We start from the raw sequence: 13,755 nt of genomic DNA, 5'->3' as shown, positions 1-13,755 counted from the left end.
GTCTTGAATGGAGCAGGCTAAACAACACATGGCCAGCTGGCGACAGGAAGGTGAGCTCCCCCAGGACCCTGACCGGGTCGGCATTTCACACAGCAGGGGGCTTGGCTCCGTGTCCATTTCTTGATGCCAGCCAATCCTGCTGCTTAAACTGTCCGCCAGCATTTGCGCTGCTAGGACCCCCCTGGGTATTTCACTAATGAGCATGGGAGAACTCTATGCCCTGACGGGCCCAATCCTAGCTCCCAACGCACCTGCTCTAGCCACTAGACACCACTCCCCTCCCAGAGCTGGGGATAGAACCCAGGAGTCCTGGCTCCCAGCCCCCTCCGCTGTAACTACTAGCCAATCTCCCAGCACTGACCCTGCCTTGACAGCCCAAATTCAGGGCAGCTAGGGCGGGTTCGCCACTTGTCCCGGCACGCCGGCGTCCGTCCCACGTTTCTTCATTTCAGGGGTGTCGATTCCCGTCACCAGAGAGCCGCAAAGAGACCCAGACACGTGGGCGAGGTTCGTGGGGAGGTTTATTGAAGTGCAGAGTTTCAAGCCGTGTGGCTGCAAGGCAGGGAGAGAGGCATCCCGCACCCATGCCAGCTCCCATCCCTCGGCCTGGGGCAGGGGAGGTATCCGGGGCAGAAGGCCACCTCAGCTCTAGGTGTGGGCAGCATCTCACTCCCCCAGGGGGTGGCGTTCTGGTGGCCACCTCGCTTGGGTCCTGCCCCACAGACCAGGCTAATAGCCCCAACCATCCCGGTATCCGATGGTTGAGGACTTGAGGACTTCAATAGCTCAGACAGAGGTGAGAGGTTTTTCGCAGGAGCGGGTGGGTGAGATTCTGGGGCCTGCGTTGTGCAGGAGGTCAGACTCGATGATCATAATGGTCCCTTCCGACCTTAGTATCTATGAATCTATCTCTCTCCAACAAGTCCTCTGCATCTTGAGGTCGCACGTCTCCCACAATGCACCCTCCCTGCAAGGCCCTGTGGGGTGAGATATTTCTTCCTGACCCCACCAGTGGGGTGGGGGGACAGCCCAGGCCATGAAGCGTGGCGGTTGGGAGCCCTCGGTGTTGCTCTCAGAACCACCCAATGCTTTGCTGGACGTGACTAAGTTGCTCGCTGGCGGCGCGTCCTGTGGCGAGGGGTTCTGTGTGTGAACAGGCGAGCGGGAGGCCGGGGGCCCCTCAGAACAGGCGCCGGATGAGGCTGGTGACGACCCCGGCAGCCTTGCCAGCGTAGCCGGGTAGCACGAGGGAGGCCACGTCGCCCAGCGTCCCCAGCGCCGACTGGATCCATGACGGCTTCCGGATCTCCTCGTTTGCTGCTGCAGGCGCCGGATCTCGCTCTCCAGGCATCCGGCCTCCTCCCGGAACCCCTCCCTCAGCAGGGCCTCCTGCTCCTGGGGGGCAGCGACAGCGTGAGGGGGATCCCCAGCCCGCCCCATGGGACAGCCCCTGCCCCATGGGTGGGGGGGGGATCCCGCCCCTTGCCTGCCATTTGCCAGTGTCCCAGCTACCCCATGCATGGAAGTCCCACCCCCGGGCAGGCTGAAGCTGGTGGCAGGGGCGCCCTTCCCCAGGCTGTGCCCATCCTGTCCCCCCAGAGCCAAGCATCCGCAGCCCCCACCGGTACCTTCAGTTTTTGATCCAGCATCTTGCCCTGCTCCTCCAGCAGCTTCTTCCTCTCGTCCTCCAGCTTCTCCTCCAGCTGCTGCAGGTTCTCCTGGTAGCTGCAGTCCTGGTCCTCCAGCTTCTGCTGCTGCTCAGCCTCCTTCTGCTTCAGGACCTCCTGCTCCCGCTCAGCCGCCTCGGCCCGGGCTCGCTCGGCTGGGACAGGGAGAGAGAGGTGGGTTGGCACGGGGAGGGCCATGGTGACTCTGCCTGCCCGGGCTGCGGCCCAAGCACCCTCCCCCTCCGCCCCAGCGGCGTGACGTCCCCCCAGTGGGTACCTGCCATCTCCTTCTCCTTCTCCGTCAGGGCCTCGTCCGTCTGCAGGATGGACTGGGCACGTCCTCCTTGGACTGGAGGAACTCCTGCAGCACCTCCTCGGCCTGGGGATGGAGAGTGGGAGCCACAGGGTCGGGGGGTTTGTCCTGTGGGGCTGGATCCAGGTCGGGATTCTGGATCACGGCACCGGAGAGTAACTGGCTGGCTAGGCAGCTGGCGGCTGGGAGACAGGACCTTTCCCGTCTAGGGGTTGCTGGCTCTGATCCAGTCTCAGGGCAGGGGACTGGCTAGCTCAGGGGGGTTGGGAAGGGGGCATGGGGCCTTTCCCCTCTAGGGGGCGCCAGCTCCATAGTTAGCATGTCATTCCCACTCGACACCCTCGACGCCTGTTCCGGATGAGCTGGGGGCTGAATCTGGTTTGTAACAGGACAAACGGCCTCATCACCTGGACACTAACTGGCCCCCCACCAGCAGCCCCAGCAGAGTGGCTGAGGACTGGGCTGGCCACGGGAGCCTGGCCGGGGCCACGCTGACAGCGGGGGGGCGGGGCTGTGAGGGTGGGGTAGACGTATTCTGATGCTGCCCCTGATCCCTGGTTCTCAGCAGGGCTTCCTGGGCTGCAGAATGAGGGGACGCACAGACAGACAGAGCCAGGCTCCAGCCCTCTCCTACCTTTATCCCCTTCCCTGGCACCTGCCAGTATCTGTCCACCACATGCCGCTGGTCGTCCAGAAAGCGCTGGTAGCCCCCGGGTACCAGGTAGACCCCCTGGCCGATCCGATCGTCCAGCTCGTCCGACAGCTCCAGCAGGGTGGCCGTGCAGCGATCCAACGACGCCAGCTCATTGCGCCGGCAGAGCTCCTGCTTCTGCTCCTCCAGGCGGTGCTGCCAGGTGGGCACAGACAGGGCAAGGGTGAGCAAGGACAGGGCCCAAATGGGGCAGGGATGTGAGACAATCCGCATGCAGCCGGGGCTGGAGATGAGGCCGGGTCCCCTTGGTCTTGCATCTTGGGTCTCCAGCTAAGCAGGGGCCTGGGTTGGGAGATACCTGGGGAACGGGATCAGGGGAGCCCCATCCCTGCCCATCCTGCAGCGGGGCAGCTATCCCATAACCCCTGGGGCCAGCACGAGGGGCCGTACCATGAGCTCCCCTTGGAAGCTGCGGTCGTCGTCCTTAAAGGCGCGCGCCATGAATGCCCGCAGCGCCTCCCGCTCGCACTGGGCGTGCAGCTCCAGCAGCTCCTGCACGCTCTCCGTGGGCAGCGCCGCCCGCCGCGCCAGCTGCTCCTCGTAGACAGCCACGGCCTCCCCCACCGCCGCCGAGTTCTCGATCTGCGCCAGGGCCAGCACCGCGCTCTCCATGCAGGGCACCGCCCCGCTGCGGATGGCGTCCACGTAGGTCACCGCCAGGTTCCCCAGCACTGCCGGAGGGGCAGGGTCTGCGCCAGGTTCCCCAGCACTGCCGGAGGGGCAGGGTCTGCGCCAGGGTCCCCAGCATGGCCGGAGGGGGGCAGGGACAGCGCCGGGGGCCCAGCGTGGCTGGAGGGGAGCAGGGTCAGTGCCAGGGTGCCCTGCCCCTCCCAGAGCCTCCCCACAACTTCCAGGACTCCGGCTGCTCCCTGCCCCTCCCTGCACCCCTTGACCTGCCCTCCCCCTGCAGGACAGACACGGAGCATGGGACATGCCCCCCTCCCAAGCCCAGATGCGCTCCAGTCCCTCTGAGCATTTAGTGCCTCATCTCTCGTTGAGACGCGCTTAGCTTCACCCCCCACCCACCCCAGCCGCAGGGCCCTGCTCTGCCTTTCTCTGCAGCCCAAACGGCCCTTTGGGACCCAGGTGTCCCTCCCCGGGGAGACGCGCCCACCCTCCTATCTAGGCCTCTCCCCATCTCCCCTGGGATCCACTAACCAGATCTCCTCTGTTGGGCTCCCCCCCACCCGGCCTGTTCTCCCCCTGCGGGTCGTTTCCGCGGCTTTGTTCCACCTCTTGACAATTTTCCAGCAACCCTCCTAACCGCACACCCCAGAGCTAGGCGCAGGCTCCAGCGTTGGCCCCACCAGTGCTGGCCATAGGGGACCCCCTCCCAGCTTGGTTCATCCCGCCCACGAGGCCCATTGGCCCCAGCATCGCATGGGGAGCTGGTGACCCCGTGATGAAGTGGGTTTTTCCTCATTATGTTGTACGTGAGCCTATGTGAGCCTGACTGTTTTCCATGAATGTTGTGTGTGCCTCAGTTTCCCTCTGTATTGCACCAATGCCTTGGTGGTGGGAATAAGGGTGTGTGACTTTTGCTGAGACCCTCGGGGCAGGTGAGGCGGCTCCAGCTGCCTGCACATGGGCAATGGCCCGTGCCCTTCATAACCTGAGACCCAAGAGGGGGATGCAACCAGGTGACACTGTGCCGGGGCCGGGGGGCGGGGGGAGCACAGGACCCTTTGGCTGTGGGGACTCGCTGCGGGGAGAACAGGGGGCTGAACGCTCCGAGGTCAGACCCAGGAAGGCCGAAGCCGTGTAGTCTTCTTGCCCGGGTGACAGAGGCTCAAGCAGAGTCCTGGCTGGCTTCGTTGGGAGCAGTTCCAGGGCATCGGCCCCCTGACTCCGGGACAGCCCTGGCCCAAGGGCTACCGACATGCACTGGCCCCGGTCACCACGTGACCGCCTGGGATGGTCTTGGGCTTCGACGTCTCCCAGACGTGGTGGCAGAACCGGGCCACCTGCTCCCGGAACTCGGGCTCCAGCTCGTCCTCCTGCAGCTCCTCCAGCCGGGGCAGGTCCCTCCTGCCGGCCGGCGGGACAAAGACGAAGGGTTTCCGCGCCGGGAAGAACTGGCGGATGCACTCGCGGGGCAGGTTGTAGAGCTGGGCTCGCCGGCTGCTGCCTGGGGAGGAGACGGGAGCTGGGCAGCAGCCCTGCGCCGACATGTGGCTGCTTCTGGGAGGCAGCGCGGCGGCTGCTGGACAGATTCCCCCCCTGCGGGAAAGAGACCCCCACTATCCACAGGGGATTGAGGGGAGCCGGGGAACCGTCCAAGCTGGAATGTGGCTGGGACAGCGAATGCCCCAACTCCCAGGGACCGGTAACACCCACAAGGTGTCACCAGCCTGGGTTTGTGTCTCGAACAAAAGTCACCCTCTCTGCAAGCATGGCGCCCCCCAGTGCCACCCTGGGGCCAGCCCTGACTGCCAGGGGAGAACCCTGCCCTGCCCCCTGCAGCACGGCACCCCCTAGTGCCACCCTGGGGCCAGCCCCGACTGCTGGGGAGAGCCCTGCCCTACCCCCTGCAGCACGGCGCCCCCTAGCGCCACCCTGGGGCCAGCACCGCTCCCCTACCTGGCTTTAGTTTCAGGCCGTTCTCCAGGTACTCGTCCTCGGTGATCTCCCGCCCGTCCAGCTCCAGCTGCAGCGTGAAATCCCGCACGGCCCACACGAAGGCCGGGAAGAACCGCACGAACTCGGCCGAATCCTCCCGCTCCTGCCGGCTGCCCTCGCCTGCCGCCTTCACCTTGATGTGCTCCGTCAGCTCCGTCACGTAGCTGGGGACCGGCTAAGGAACTGGATACATGGTGCCCCCCGCAGGGGGGTCCCGATCCCTCAGGGCCCCCCAATCCACCTGCGATGGGGGCTCAGAAGGGACCGGGGGAAGGGGAAGATATTCCATCACAACACCAGGAAGCAGGGATCGAACCCACCACCTCCAGGGTCCAGAGCAGCCCCCTGCAGCACTGCAGCCGAAGCAGTGATTCTGCCAGCTGGTGGCAGTAGTGGGTTGTTACCCACCACGCAGAGAGGCCGCTAGAGGGGGCCGTGGTGTCACGATTTCACTGGGGGTGATGAATTTGGATGGAACCACGGGGTCCTTCTCCGGGGACATGGGGCCCCCCAACCTCCCAGCCCCGGCCCCCAGGCAAGGATACTGCAGCTGGTCCATGGCCTGCTGGCTGATGGTGCCCATGCTGTTATAGACCAGGGTGCTGCTGAGCAGCACGGCCAGCGCGAAGATCCACGTGTCGTTCTTCGTGTCGCCCTGGAACGACACCCACCGTCACCGGCCCGAGTGCGCCCCAGCCACAGAGCTCCCAGCCCATCGCAGAGTACGGTGGGATCCCCGGCCCCATGGCACAGATGGGGAAACTGAGGCATGGGGGAGGGGTGGCTAGTAGAACAGCTCGCAGCTCTCTGGAGTCCCAGTCCAGGCCAGGCCACAGTGAATTCCCATTCTTGGAGCCAGGAGAGTCGCTATTTGGGGTTGGCATATTCCCCTCCCCCACCCCGTTAAATCTGCAACTCCCAGAGGCATGGGATGGGGCAGGAGCTCCCATTGCTCTTCTTTTACTGAAGTATGTTTCTAACCCACGTGGCTCCATTTAAACTTTGGGAAGGCGACAAGCCCCTCCCCCTCCGCCATTGGGTCCCGCTGCTCTCGTGCATTTTTTGGGTCCTGACTTTTTTTTGCCCCCTGGTGGCTGGCGATGTCAGCTCTTCCCTCCATCTACAGCAGAGCGATGCCGACATATGGCCAAGGCTGCGGGATCCTTCTCAAAGGATCCATCTTATCAGCCGGGTCTGAGCCCCTCTCCAGAGTGAATGTATTTATCGTCACACTCCCTCTGGCGGGCGGGGTGGGGAAACCGAGTCCAAGGTCACACCGGGGGTCTGTGGAGAAGGGATTTGAAGCTGGCTCCCCCAAATCCCAGGCCTGCCCTCCCCGACTAGAATGGGTCATGAAATTGTCACTGGAGACCGTTGAATTGTTGACACCAAAATCACTGGCGAAACAGGGTTGGTTAAGGTTTCCCGACTTGAAAAATTATTGGGGGAAAAGTTTCAGAATTGTGGAAATGGCCCGACTGGCTGTTTGTCTAACTGGAAACTGGATGTTTCTCAAGGCAAAGTGACGTCTTGTTGCCAACATTTTGGTAAATTTAGACCCAGTCAAGAAAGAAAGAAAAAAAAGATGGAAAATCAAAATGTTTGAAAATGATCCAAGTTTTTGCGTGACCCGGACCCAGGAAACGTTTCCGATTTTCAAGCCCTGACACTTTCACCCCATTTTGACTTTTCATCACGATTCGGGGACAGGAAACATTTTCGCTATCTCAACAGTTCTCCCCGGCCACGACAGGTGTTTCCAGCCACGCCCTTGGGCCTCCCTTCCCAGCCCCGCCACGGCATCCCCAGCCCTCCCAGCATTGGCACTGCCCCCCTCAGAGGCCATCAGCCCCACATCAGACAGAGCCTCCTTCCCCTACATGGGGCTCGCTGAGTCTGCCCCTTAGCAGTGGGAGCTCCTTAAATACCCCATCCCCTTTCCCAGCATGCCTTGCCCTGAACTACAATGCCCAGCATCCCCTGGGAACTACAAGTCCCAGAAGCCCCTGGGAACTTCCATCCTGCTCTGCAAATTGGCTGATTCTCATACACTGCCCCCCGCCCCCACTCACCTTCTCCACGTCCCCCAGCCCCTCGGTGTCCAGCAGCACCAGGGTGTGGCCGGCCCGGCGGGGGTGGGGCAGGCACCACATCCAGATGCCCTTGGTGTGCGACTGGATGGTGGAGCCCAGCGAGAACCCTGGGGAGAGAGGGGTGGAGCTGGGACAGTCGCAGAGCGAGGGAACCCAGGAGTCCTGCCCCGCCGACCACTAGAGCCCACTCCCCTCCCAGAGCCAGGGAGAGAACCCAGGAGTCCTGTCTCCCAGCCCCCCCGCTCTGACCCACTAGACCCCTTTCCCCTGCCAGCGCCAGGGAGAGAACCCAGGAGTCCTGCCGCCCAGGGTCTCCCACCTGTTCTCTTGCCAGCCAGTTTGTTCAGGAGGTAGGACTTGCCGGTGCGGTACAGCCCGGCGATGGCCACCACCACCACGGGCTGGGAGATCTCTGCCAGCACCCGCAGCGCCTCCTGCTGCACCCGCAGCTCCCCCGCCGGGCTGTTCTCAATCAGGCAGATGGGGGCCAGCATGGGGATCTCCATCACGCCGGGGGGGGCGGCCTGCAGGACACAGAGCAGGGAGGGTCAGCGTGAGGGGATGAGACACTGGGGCAGACGACAATGAGACACGGAGCCAGGCCCCCCAAACTGTGGGAGACCCTTCCACCCGCCCCGGGTGCAGCGTACGGACCCCAGCACGGCCCACGGCAGCTCACCCTGGGGCAGACAAGCCCTGGTGCTCCTGGGCATCGCTGCAGACCCCCTGCCAGAGCCCCTTTAGTCGCACCCGGCGGGGCTGCTGCTGGACAGGCAGGTCGGTCCAGTGGTTACAGCAAGACTCCCCGCCACTTGGGCCAGGTTTTGAAAGGTGTTTTGGCAATGCTGCACTCAGCATTTCAAGGCCTGACCATCCCCGGTCTCAACTGCTCTGTGCCTCAGTTTCCCCATCCGTACAATGGGGATAACAGCACCTCTCTGTCCCCCTAGGTGGAGTGAGGGACAATACATGAGGCTGCTGTGATGGGGCCCCTAGAAGGACCATAGAAGGGGAGCCAGAGGCCACAGGGATGGAGCCATGGGGGCATGCGGAGGTCTCTTGCCTCAGTTGCACCCCATCTCCAAGCTCTCTCCGGCTGCCTGGCAGCCGCGGGCTGAGCGAAGATTGAGTTTTTTCCCATTCAGTGGCCAGAATATCCAGGGGAAAGAATTGTTTCGACTCCATCCAAGAGGGGAACATGGCTGGTGGTCTTGCCGAAGCAAAACCCCGCAGAATAAATCCGTTTGGGGGCGGAACGAAATGTTTAACCTTTTCCATTTTTTGTTTTTAGAAGAATCTCACCTGTTTGCGAACTTCGGCTCCAAATGAATCATTTGACCCCCAACTGCCCCCCTCTCTTTTCCATGGCATTTCTAGGAGTTTTTTTACCCTTTCTGGCCCTTTGGTTTTAACACAACCCAGCTCCCTTTGGACACAACCCGGCCTTTCGAAACAAAACGCTGCCACCGGTTTCCCCTTCGGTTTTCTTCCAGCCGGTGACCCCGTGACACTGCATCCCGCAGTCTTCACAGTGCTATTAGGATGATAGGATTATGGCATAATTCTGATGCATTTTCCACAAGTCCTGTGAGCTGTCGCTGGACAAGGGACGGTTTGCTGACTAGGACTGTCCTATGTGTGTGCATGTAACATTTTGTAAAAAGAAAAAAGAAAAGAAGTACTTGTGGCACCTTAGAGACTAACCAGTTTATTTTAACTCTCAGTGGGATCAGAGGGTAATGGCTTGTAGAAAGTGGTGTTGGAGAGCTGCCGACATTTTGGTATCTGAAGTTATAAATATTGACTATGTGTCTGTCCATCAAATGTAGTGACCCCTGGGGAATGCCCACTAGGCAAGACAGCTGGTGGGGAAGGGCCTATTCAGGGCAATGGGCCATTAGGAAAAAACCACAGGCCTTAGGAGACATTTATCTCCCACCTGGGAGCCTTCCTGAGAACACCACAGACAGCCTGGGAGAGACGGCTGCTATGACTCTCCAAGGCCATGCGACCAGGCCACATGATGCTGGTCTCCATCTTGGGATGTCAGGGTTTTCCCATAACCCGGTCTGGGAACCGTGTTTTGGAACAAAGGGCTCCCGCCAGATGTAAAAGCTACATAAAGCAGGGAGTGGCGTCATCTGGGGTTCTTCACTCCCCACCCAAAGAGACTCCTGGAAACACCTGAGGAACAAAGACTGAACTGGGGGAAGTGCTGGGCCCAGGCTGAAGGGATTTCTAGCCTGTGTATGAAACACCTGGGTGCAGCTTTCACCTTACAAATCTGCAGCCTGCTTGTATCATCCATCAGGGTGAGAATCTGCGAGTTCATATCCCATCTTTCTTAAACTTGCTTTGCGTTTTTTGTTTATTTGCCAGGTAATCTGCTTTGAGCCGTTTGCTATCCCTTATAATCACTTAAAATTGATATTTTGTAGTTAATAAACTCATTTTATGTTTTAATCCAAACCTGTGAGCTTTGCCTGGAGTGCTTGGGGAAAATCTCGGCTTGGCTGGCAGAAGTGTGCATTGTTCTCTTCACACTGAGGGAGAGGCGGACGGGGTGTTAAACCCATATACTGCCCAGATTTGACCAGGGCAGGAGGGCACTGCTCTGGGGCCCCAGGCTGGGAGGCTGGTGGTGAGAGACCCGGCGTGTAACTGCAGCTGGGTGTGTCCCCCCCCCGTGTGAATGCTGGGAAAGTGGAGGTGGAGGACTTTGCAGCTTGTCACAGCCGTACAGGGTGAGAGGGAGCCCAGGCTGGTGGGTCAGGGGGCTCAGTGGTACCCCAGTTCCAGGTGGCTCCCTGGGGGGAACCCGTCACAACCCCAACCTGCATTTCCAGCCAGAACCATCCCCCAGCTCGAGCCAGGGCTCTGCTCGTGTGGCCCGGCGGCGCCCCAGCACTGCTGGACCGGCACAGCCCAGCCTGGGCACCCGCGGGCATTGAGCAGAGCCGTCCAAAGAGGGGCAGAGCCCAGGGAGATGGCGCAGCGCCAGGGGCTTTGGGAAGGAAGCGGGTTTCACTGCAGACGCAGCCCCCAGCAGCAGAGGAAGGGGCACTGGGGTCTGCGGGCCCATTCACAGCCATTGTGACGGAGTTAGGGCTTTGGGGTTAGGAGTACAGAGTTAGGGGTAAAGGGTAGGGGTTATGGGGTTAGGGCTATGGGGTAGGGGGTAGAGTTATGGGGTGGGGGTATGGGGTGGGGGTAGAATTATGGAGTGGGGGTAAGGGGTAGCGTTATGGGGTTAGGGCTATGGGGTGGGGACAGAGTTATGGGGTAAGGGCTATGGGGCAAGGGGTAGAGTTATGGGGTAAGGGATAGAGCTATGGGGTAAGGGCTATGGGGTAAGGGACAGAGTTATGGGGTAAGGGCTATGGGGCCAGGGGTAGAGTTATGGGGTTAGGGCTATGGGGCGAGGGGTACGGTGAAGGAGGCTAGGTGAGCGTCAGGGGTTAGGGTTGAGGTTTTAGGGCCAGGGTCAGACCCAGCTCTCCATCCCCTCCGGCAGTGCCGACCCCACCCGTCAGCTCGCCCAGCCCAGATCGACCCTGGGCCCCAGCCCCACGTTAGCAGCGGCTCCCTTTGCTCTCGGCTCCACACCCAGGCGATGGCCCCTGCCCGGGGATGCCAGCCCCGTGCTCGGAGCCGAGTCGATCCGAGCCCCGGGGGGGCAGGGGGGCAGCCGGGACCCTACCTGCCCTGGGGCGAGGGCGGCCAGCCGCGCTCGGTGTCCGCTTGGTCTCCCTCCCGTGCCGGCCGTCCCTCCGTGCGGCTCAGAGCCGAGCTTTCCTTGCAGCTGGTCCAGGGAAAAGGGGACGAGTCAGATGGAAACTGAAAGCGGAGGCTGGCGCCGGTTTAACTGCTTCGGACTCAAGGCTAGGCACCCCCACAGGGACCCACGGGATCAAGCCTGACCCCCTGCACGGCGCAGGCCACAGCCCCTCACCCAGCCCCCCGTAACAGGCCCCGACCTCGGGCCGAGACACTGACGGCCCCAAATCACGGGTTATGGACTCCACGTGACAGAGGACCCACCGTTTACACTAGTTCAAGCCTGCGAATGCCCCGTACCCCGGCTGCAGAGGAAAGCAACCCCCCGGCCCCCGGCCCTCCACTGGGTTTCCCGGAATCAGCCCCGGGCCAGGAAAGGCTCCGGCTGCTTTCGGTTTCCATCTGACTGAGGCGTTCAGGGGATTTAGAGCTGCCAGCCCCAGCTCGTCCCCTGGCCCTGGTACGTAGGTCGGCACCATGGACAGTTGTCTGACAGAGTCGGTGTACGGGGACGGACAGACAGACAGACAGAGAGCGGCGGTGTACGGGGACAGACAGACAGACAGACAGACAGAGGCGGTGTACGGGGAGACAGACAGACAGACAGGCGGTGTCTGGGGATAGATGCCGCCTCCCTCTCACCGCGGGGAACCCAGGCCCTGCGAGGGGACGCGACTCGCTGAAGGTTGCGTATAAACTCAGTGGCACAACAGGGACGGAACCCAGGAGTCCTGGCTCCCAGCCCCATCCTGCTCAGCACCACTAGACCCCATTCCCCTCCCAGAGCCGGGGCTAGAACCCAGGAGTCCTGGCTCCCAGTCCCCCTGCTCTAACCCACTAGACCCCCCTTCCCTCCCAGAGCCAGGGAGAGAACCCAGGAGTCCTGGCGCCCACACTTCTGCTTTAACCACATCCTACCTTAGGAAATGTAGGTGGCAAGAGATAAAACTTTCCCTCCCCCCTTGTTCTTTATTCCATCCGACCCCCCGAGATCTTTATTCCAGACACTTCTCTGCACTTCCCGCTTCCTTCCCTTTCCACCCCACCAGCTCTGAGAGCTACTAACCGGCCCGGCCGGGAGACCAGCCCTTGGCCTTCAGCGCAGAGCAGCTGCTGATCAAATACTGGAGCGTGACTGGACCGGTCACAGAGCAAGAGAGTCCCCTGCCCTAGGAGGAAAACAAGGTCTAGTGGTCAGAGCGGGTGGGGAGGGCTGGGAGCCAGGACTCCTGGGTTTTATCCCCAGCTCCGGGAGGGGAGTGGGGCCTAGTGGTTAAAGGGGCTGAAAGCCAGGACTCCGGCTAGCTGCTCCAAGGCAAATGAGCATGCCAGAGGTGCCAGGCCCAGCTCAGGGCTGCTGCTGGCACACGCAGGGTCCCCCAAGCAGCCAGCCTGAGGCCTCCCCAGTGGCAATGCCCTCGTCGCCTGGTTGGCCCCCTATGGCGGGCATGTTCCCTGCTGGTCTGGAGCCAGGCCATGTTTGTATCTGGCAGCCAGGGCACTGCACAGCCGTGTCCCCTTTCCCGGGCACTGCCTGGTTCCCCACAATCAACCTGGGCCAGGGGCCAGACTGCTCCAGATGGGGACTTTCTAGAGAGGATCAGGATGAGGGCAATCCCAGCTCCTGCCTGAGGCATGGTAGGCCAGGGCGCAGGGCCCTTTCCCACCCAGCCAGCTCGCTTGTGGCGCGTTGTGCCCCCAAGCAGGCGCCCGCCTCCCACCCTGCCAGCGCATCACAGGCCCCTGGAATGTGGCATCCTCCGCTGTGAGCACTTGGGATCCATGCACCAGCTCCCCCTAGTTCACAGACTGGTCCATTGCACCGCCGTGCATTGCACCAGCTCCCCTAGTTTACAGACTGGTCCATTGCACCGCCGTGCGTCGCACCAGCTCCCCTAGTTTACAGACTGGTCCATGGCACCGCCGTGCGTCGCACCAGCCCCCCTAGTTTACAGACTGGTCCATGGCACCGCCGTGCGTCGCACCAGCTCCCCTAGTTTACAGACTGGTCCATTGCACCGCCGTGCGTCGCACCAGCTCCCCTAGTTTACAGACTGGTCCATGGCACCGCCGTGCATTGCACCAGCTCCCCTAGTTTACAGACTGGTCCATGGCACCGCCGTGCGTTGCACCAGCTCCCCCTAGTTTACGGACTGGTCCATTGCACCGCCGTGCGTTGCACCAGCTCCCCTAGTTTACGGACTGGTCCATTGCACCGCCGTGCATTGCACCAGCTCCCCTAGTTTACAGACTGGTCCATGGCACCGCCGTGCGTCGCACCAGCTCCCCTAGTTTACAGACTGGTCCATGGCACCGCCGTGCGTCGCACCAGCTCCCCTAGTTTACAGACTGGTCCATGGCACCGCCGTGCGTCGCACCAGCTCCCCTAGTTTACAGACTGGTCCATGGCACCGCCGTGCGTCACACCAGCCCCCCTAGTTTACAGACTGGTCCATTGCACCGCCGTGCGTCGCACCAGCTCCCTCTACTTTACAGACTGGTCCATTGCACCGCCGTGCGTCGCACCAGCTCCCTCTACTTTACAGACTGGTCCATTGCACCGCCGTGCGTCGC

General features: G+C 61.9%; 1 protein-coding gene across 1 annotated transcript; it reads right to left on the bottom strand.

The window, feature by feature from the left end:
- Positions 1-1,061: 1,061 nt before the first annotated feature.
- Positions 1,062-12,289, bottom strand: LOC141976956 (guanylate-binding protein 3-like). Its single transcript, XM_074938126.1, is given in 13 exon segments — positions 1,062-1,314; positions 1,317-1,395; positions 1,629-1,822; positions 1,945-2,004; positions 2,007-2,046; positions 2,615-2,827; positions 3,083-3,363; positions 4,578-4,820; positions 5,273-5,475; positions 5,857-5,966; positions 7,384-7,511; positions 7,724-7,928; positions 12,248-12,289. Coding segments are annotated over 12 exon segments (1,872 nt in total). The 5' UTR covers positions 7,911-7,928; positions 12,248-12,289; the 3' UTR covers positions 1,062-1,180.
- Positions 12,290-13,755: the final 1,466 nt, after the last annotated feature.

This window comes from Natator depressus, chromosome 24 (assembly GCF_965152275.1).
Source record: "Natator depressus isolate rNatDep1 chromosome 24, rNatDep2.hap1, whole genome shotgun sequence".
NCBI classification, from domain to species: domain Eukaryota; kingdom Metazoa; phylum Chordata; order Testudines; family Cheloniidae; genus Natator; species Natator depressus.
The sequence above is the reverse complement of the archived record's forward strand: the minus strand, read 5'-3'. Positions and strand labels throughout refer to the sequence as shown.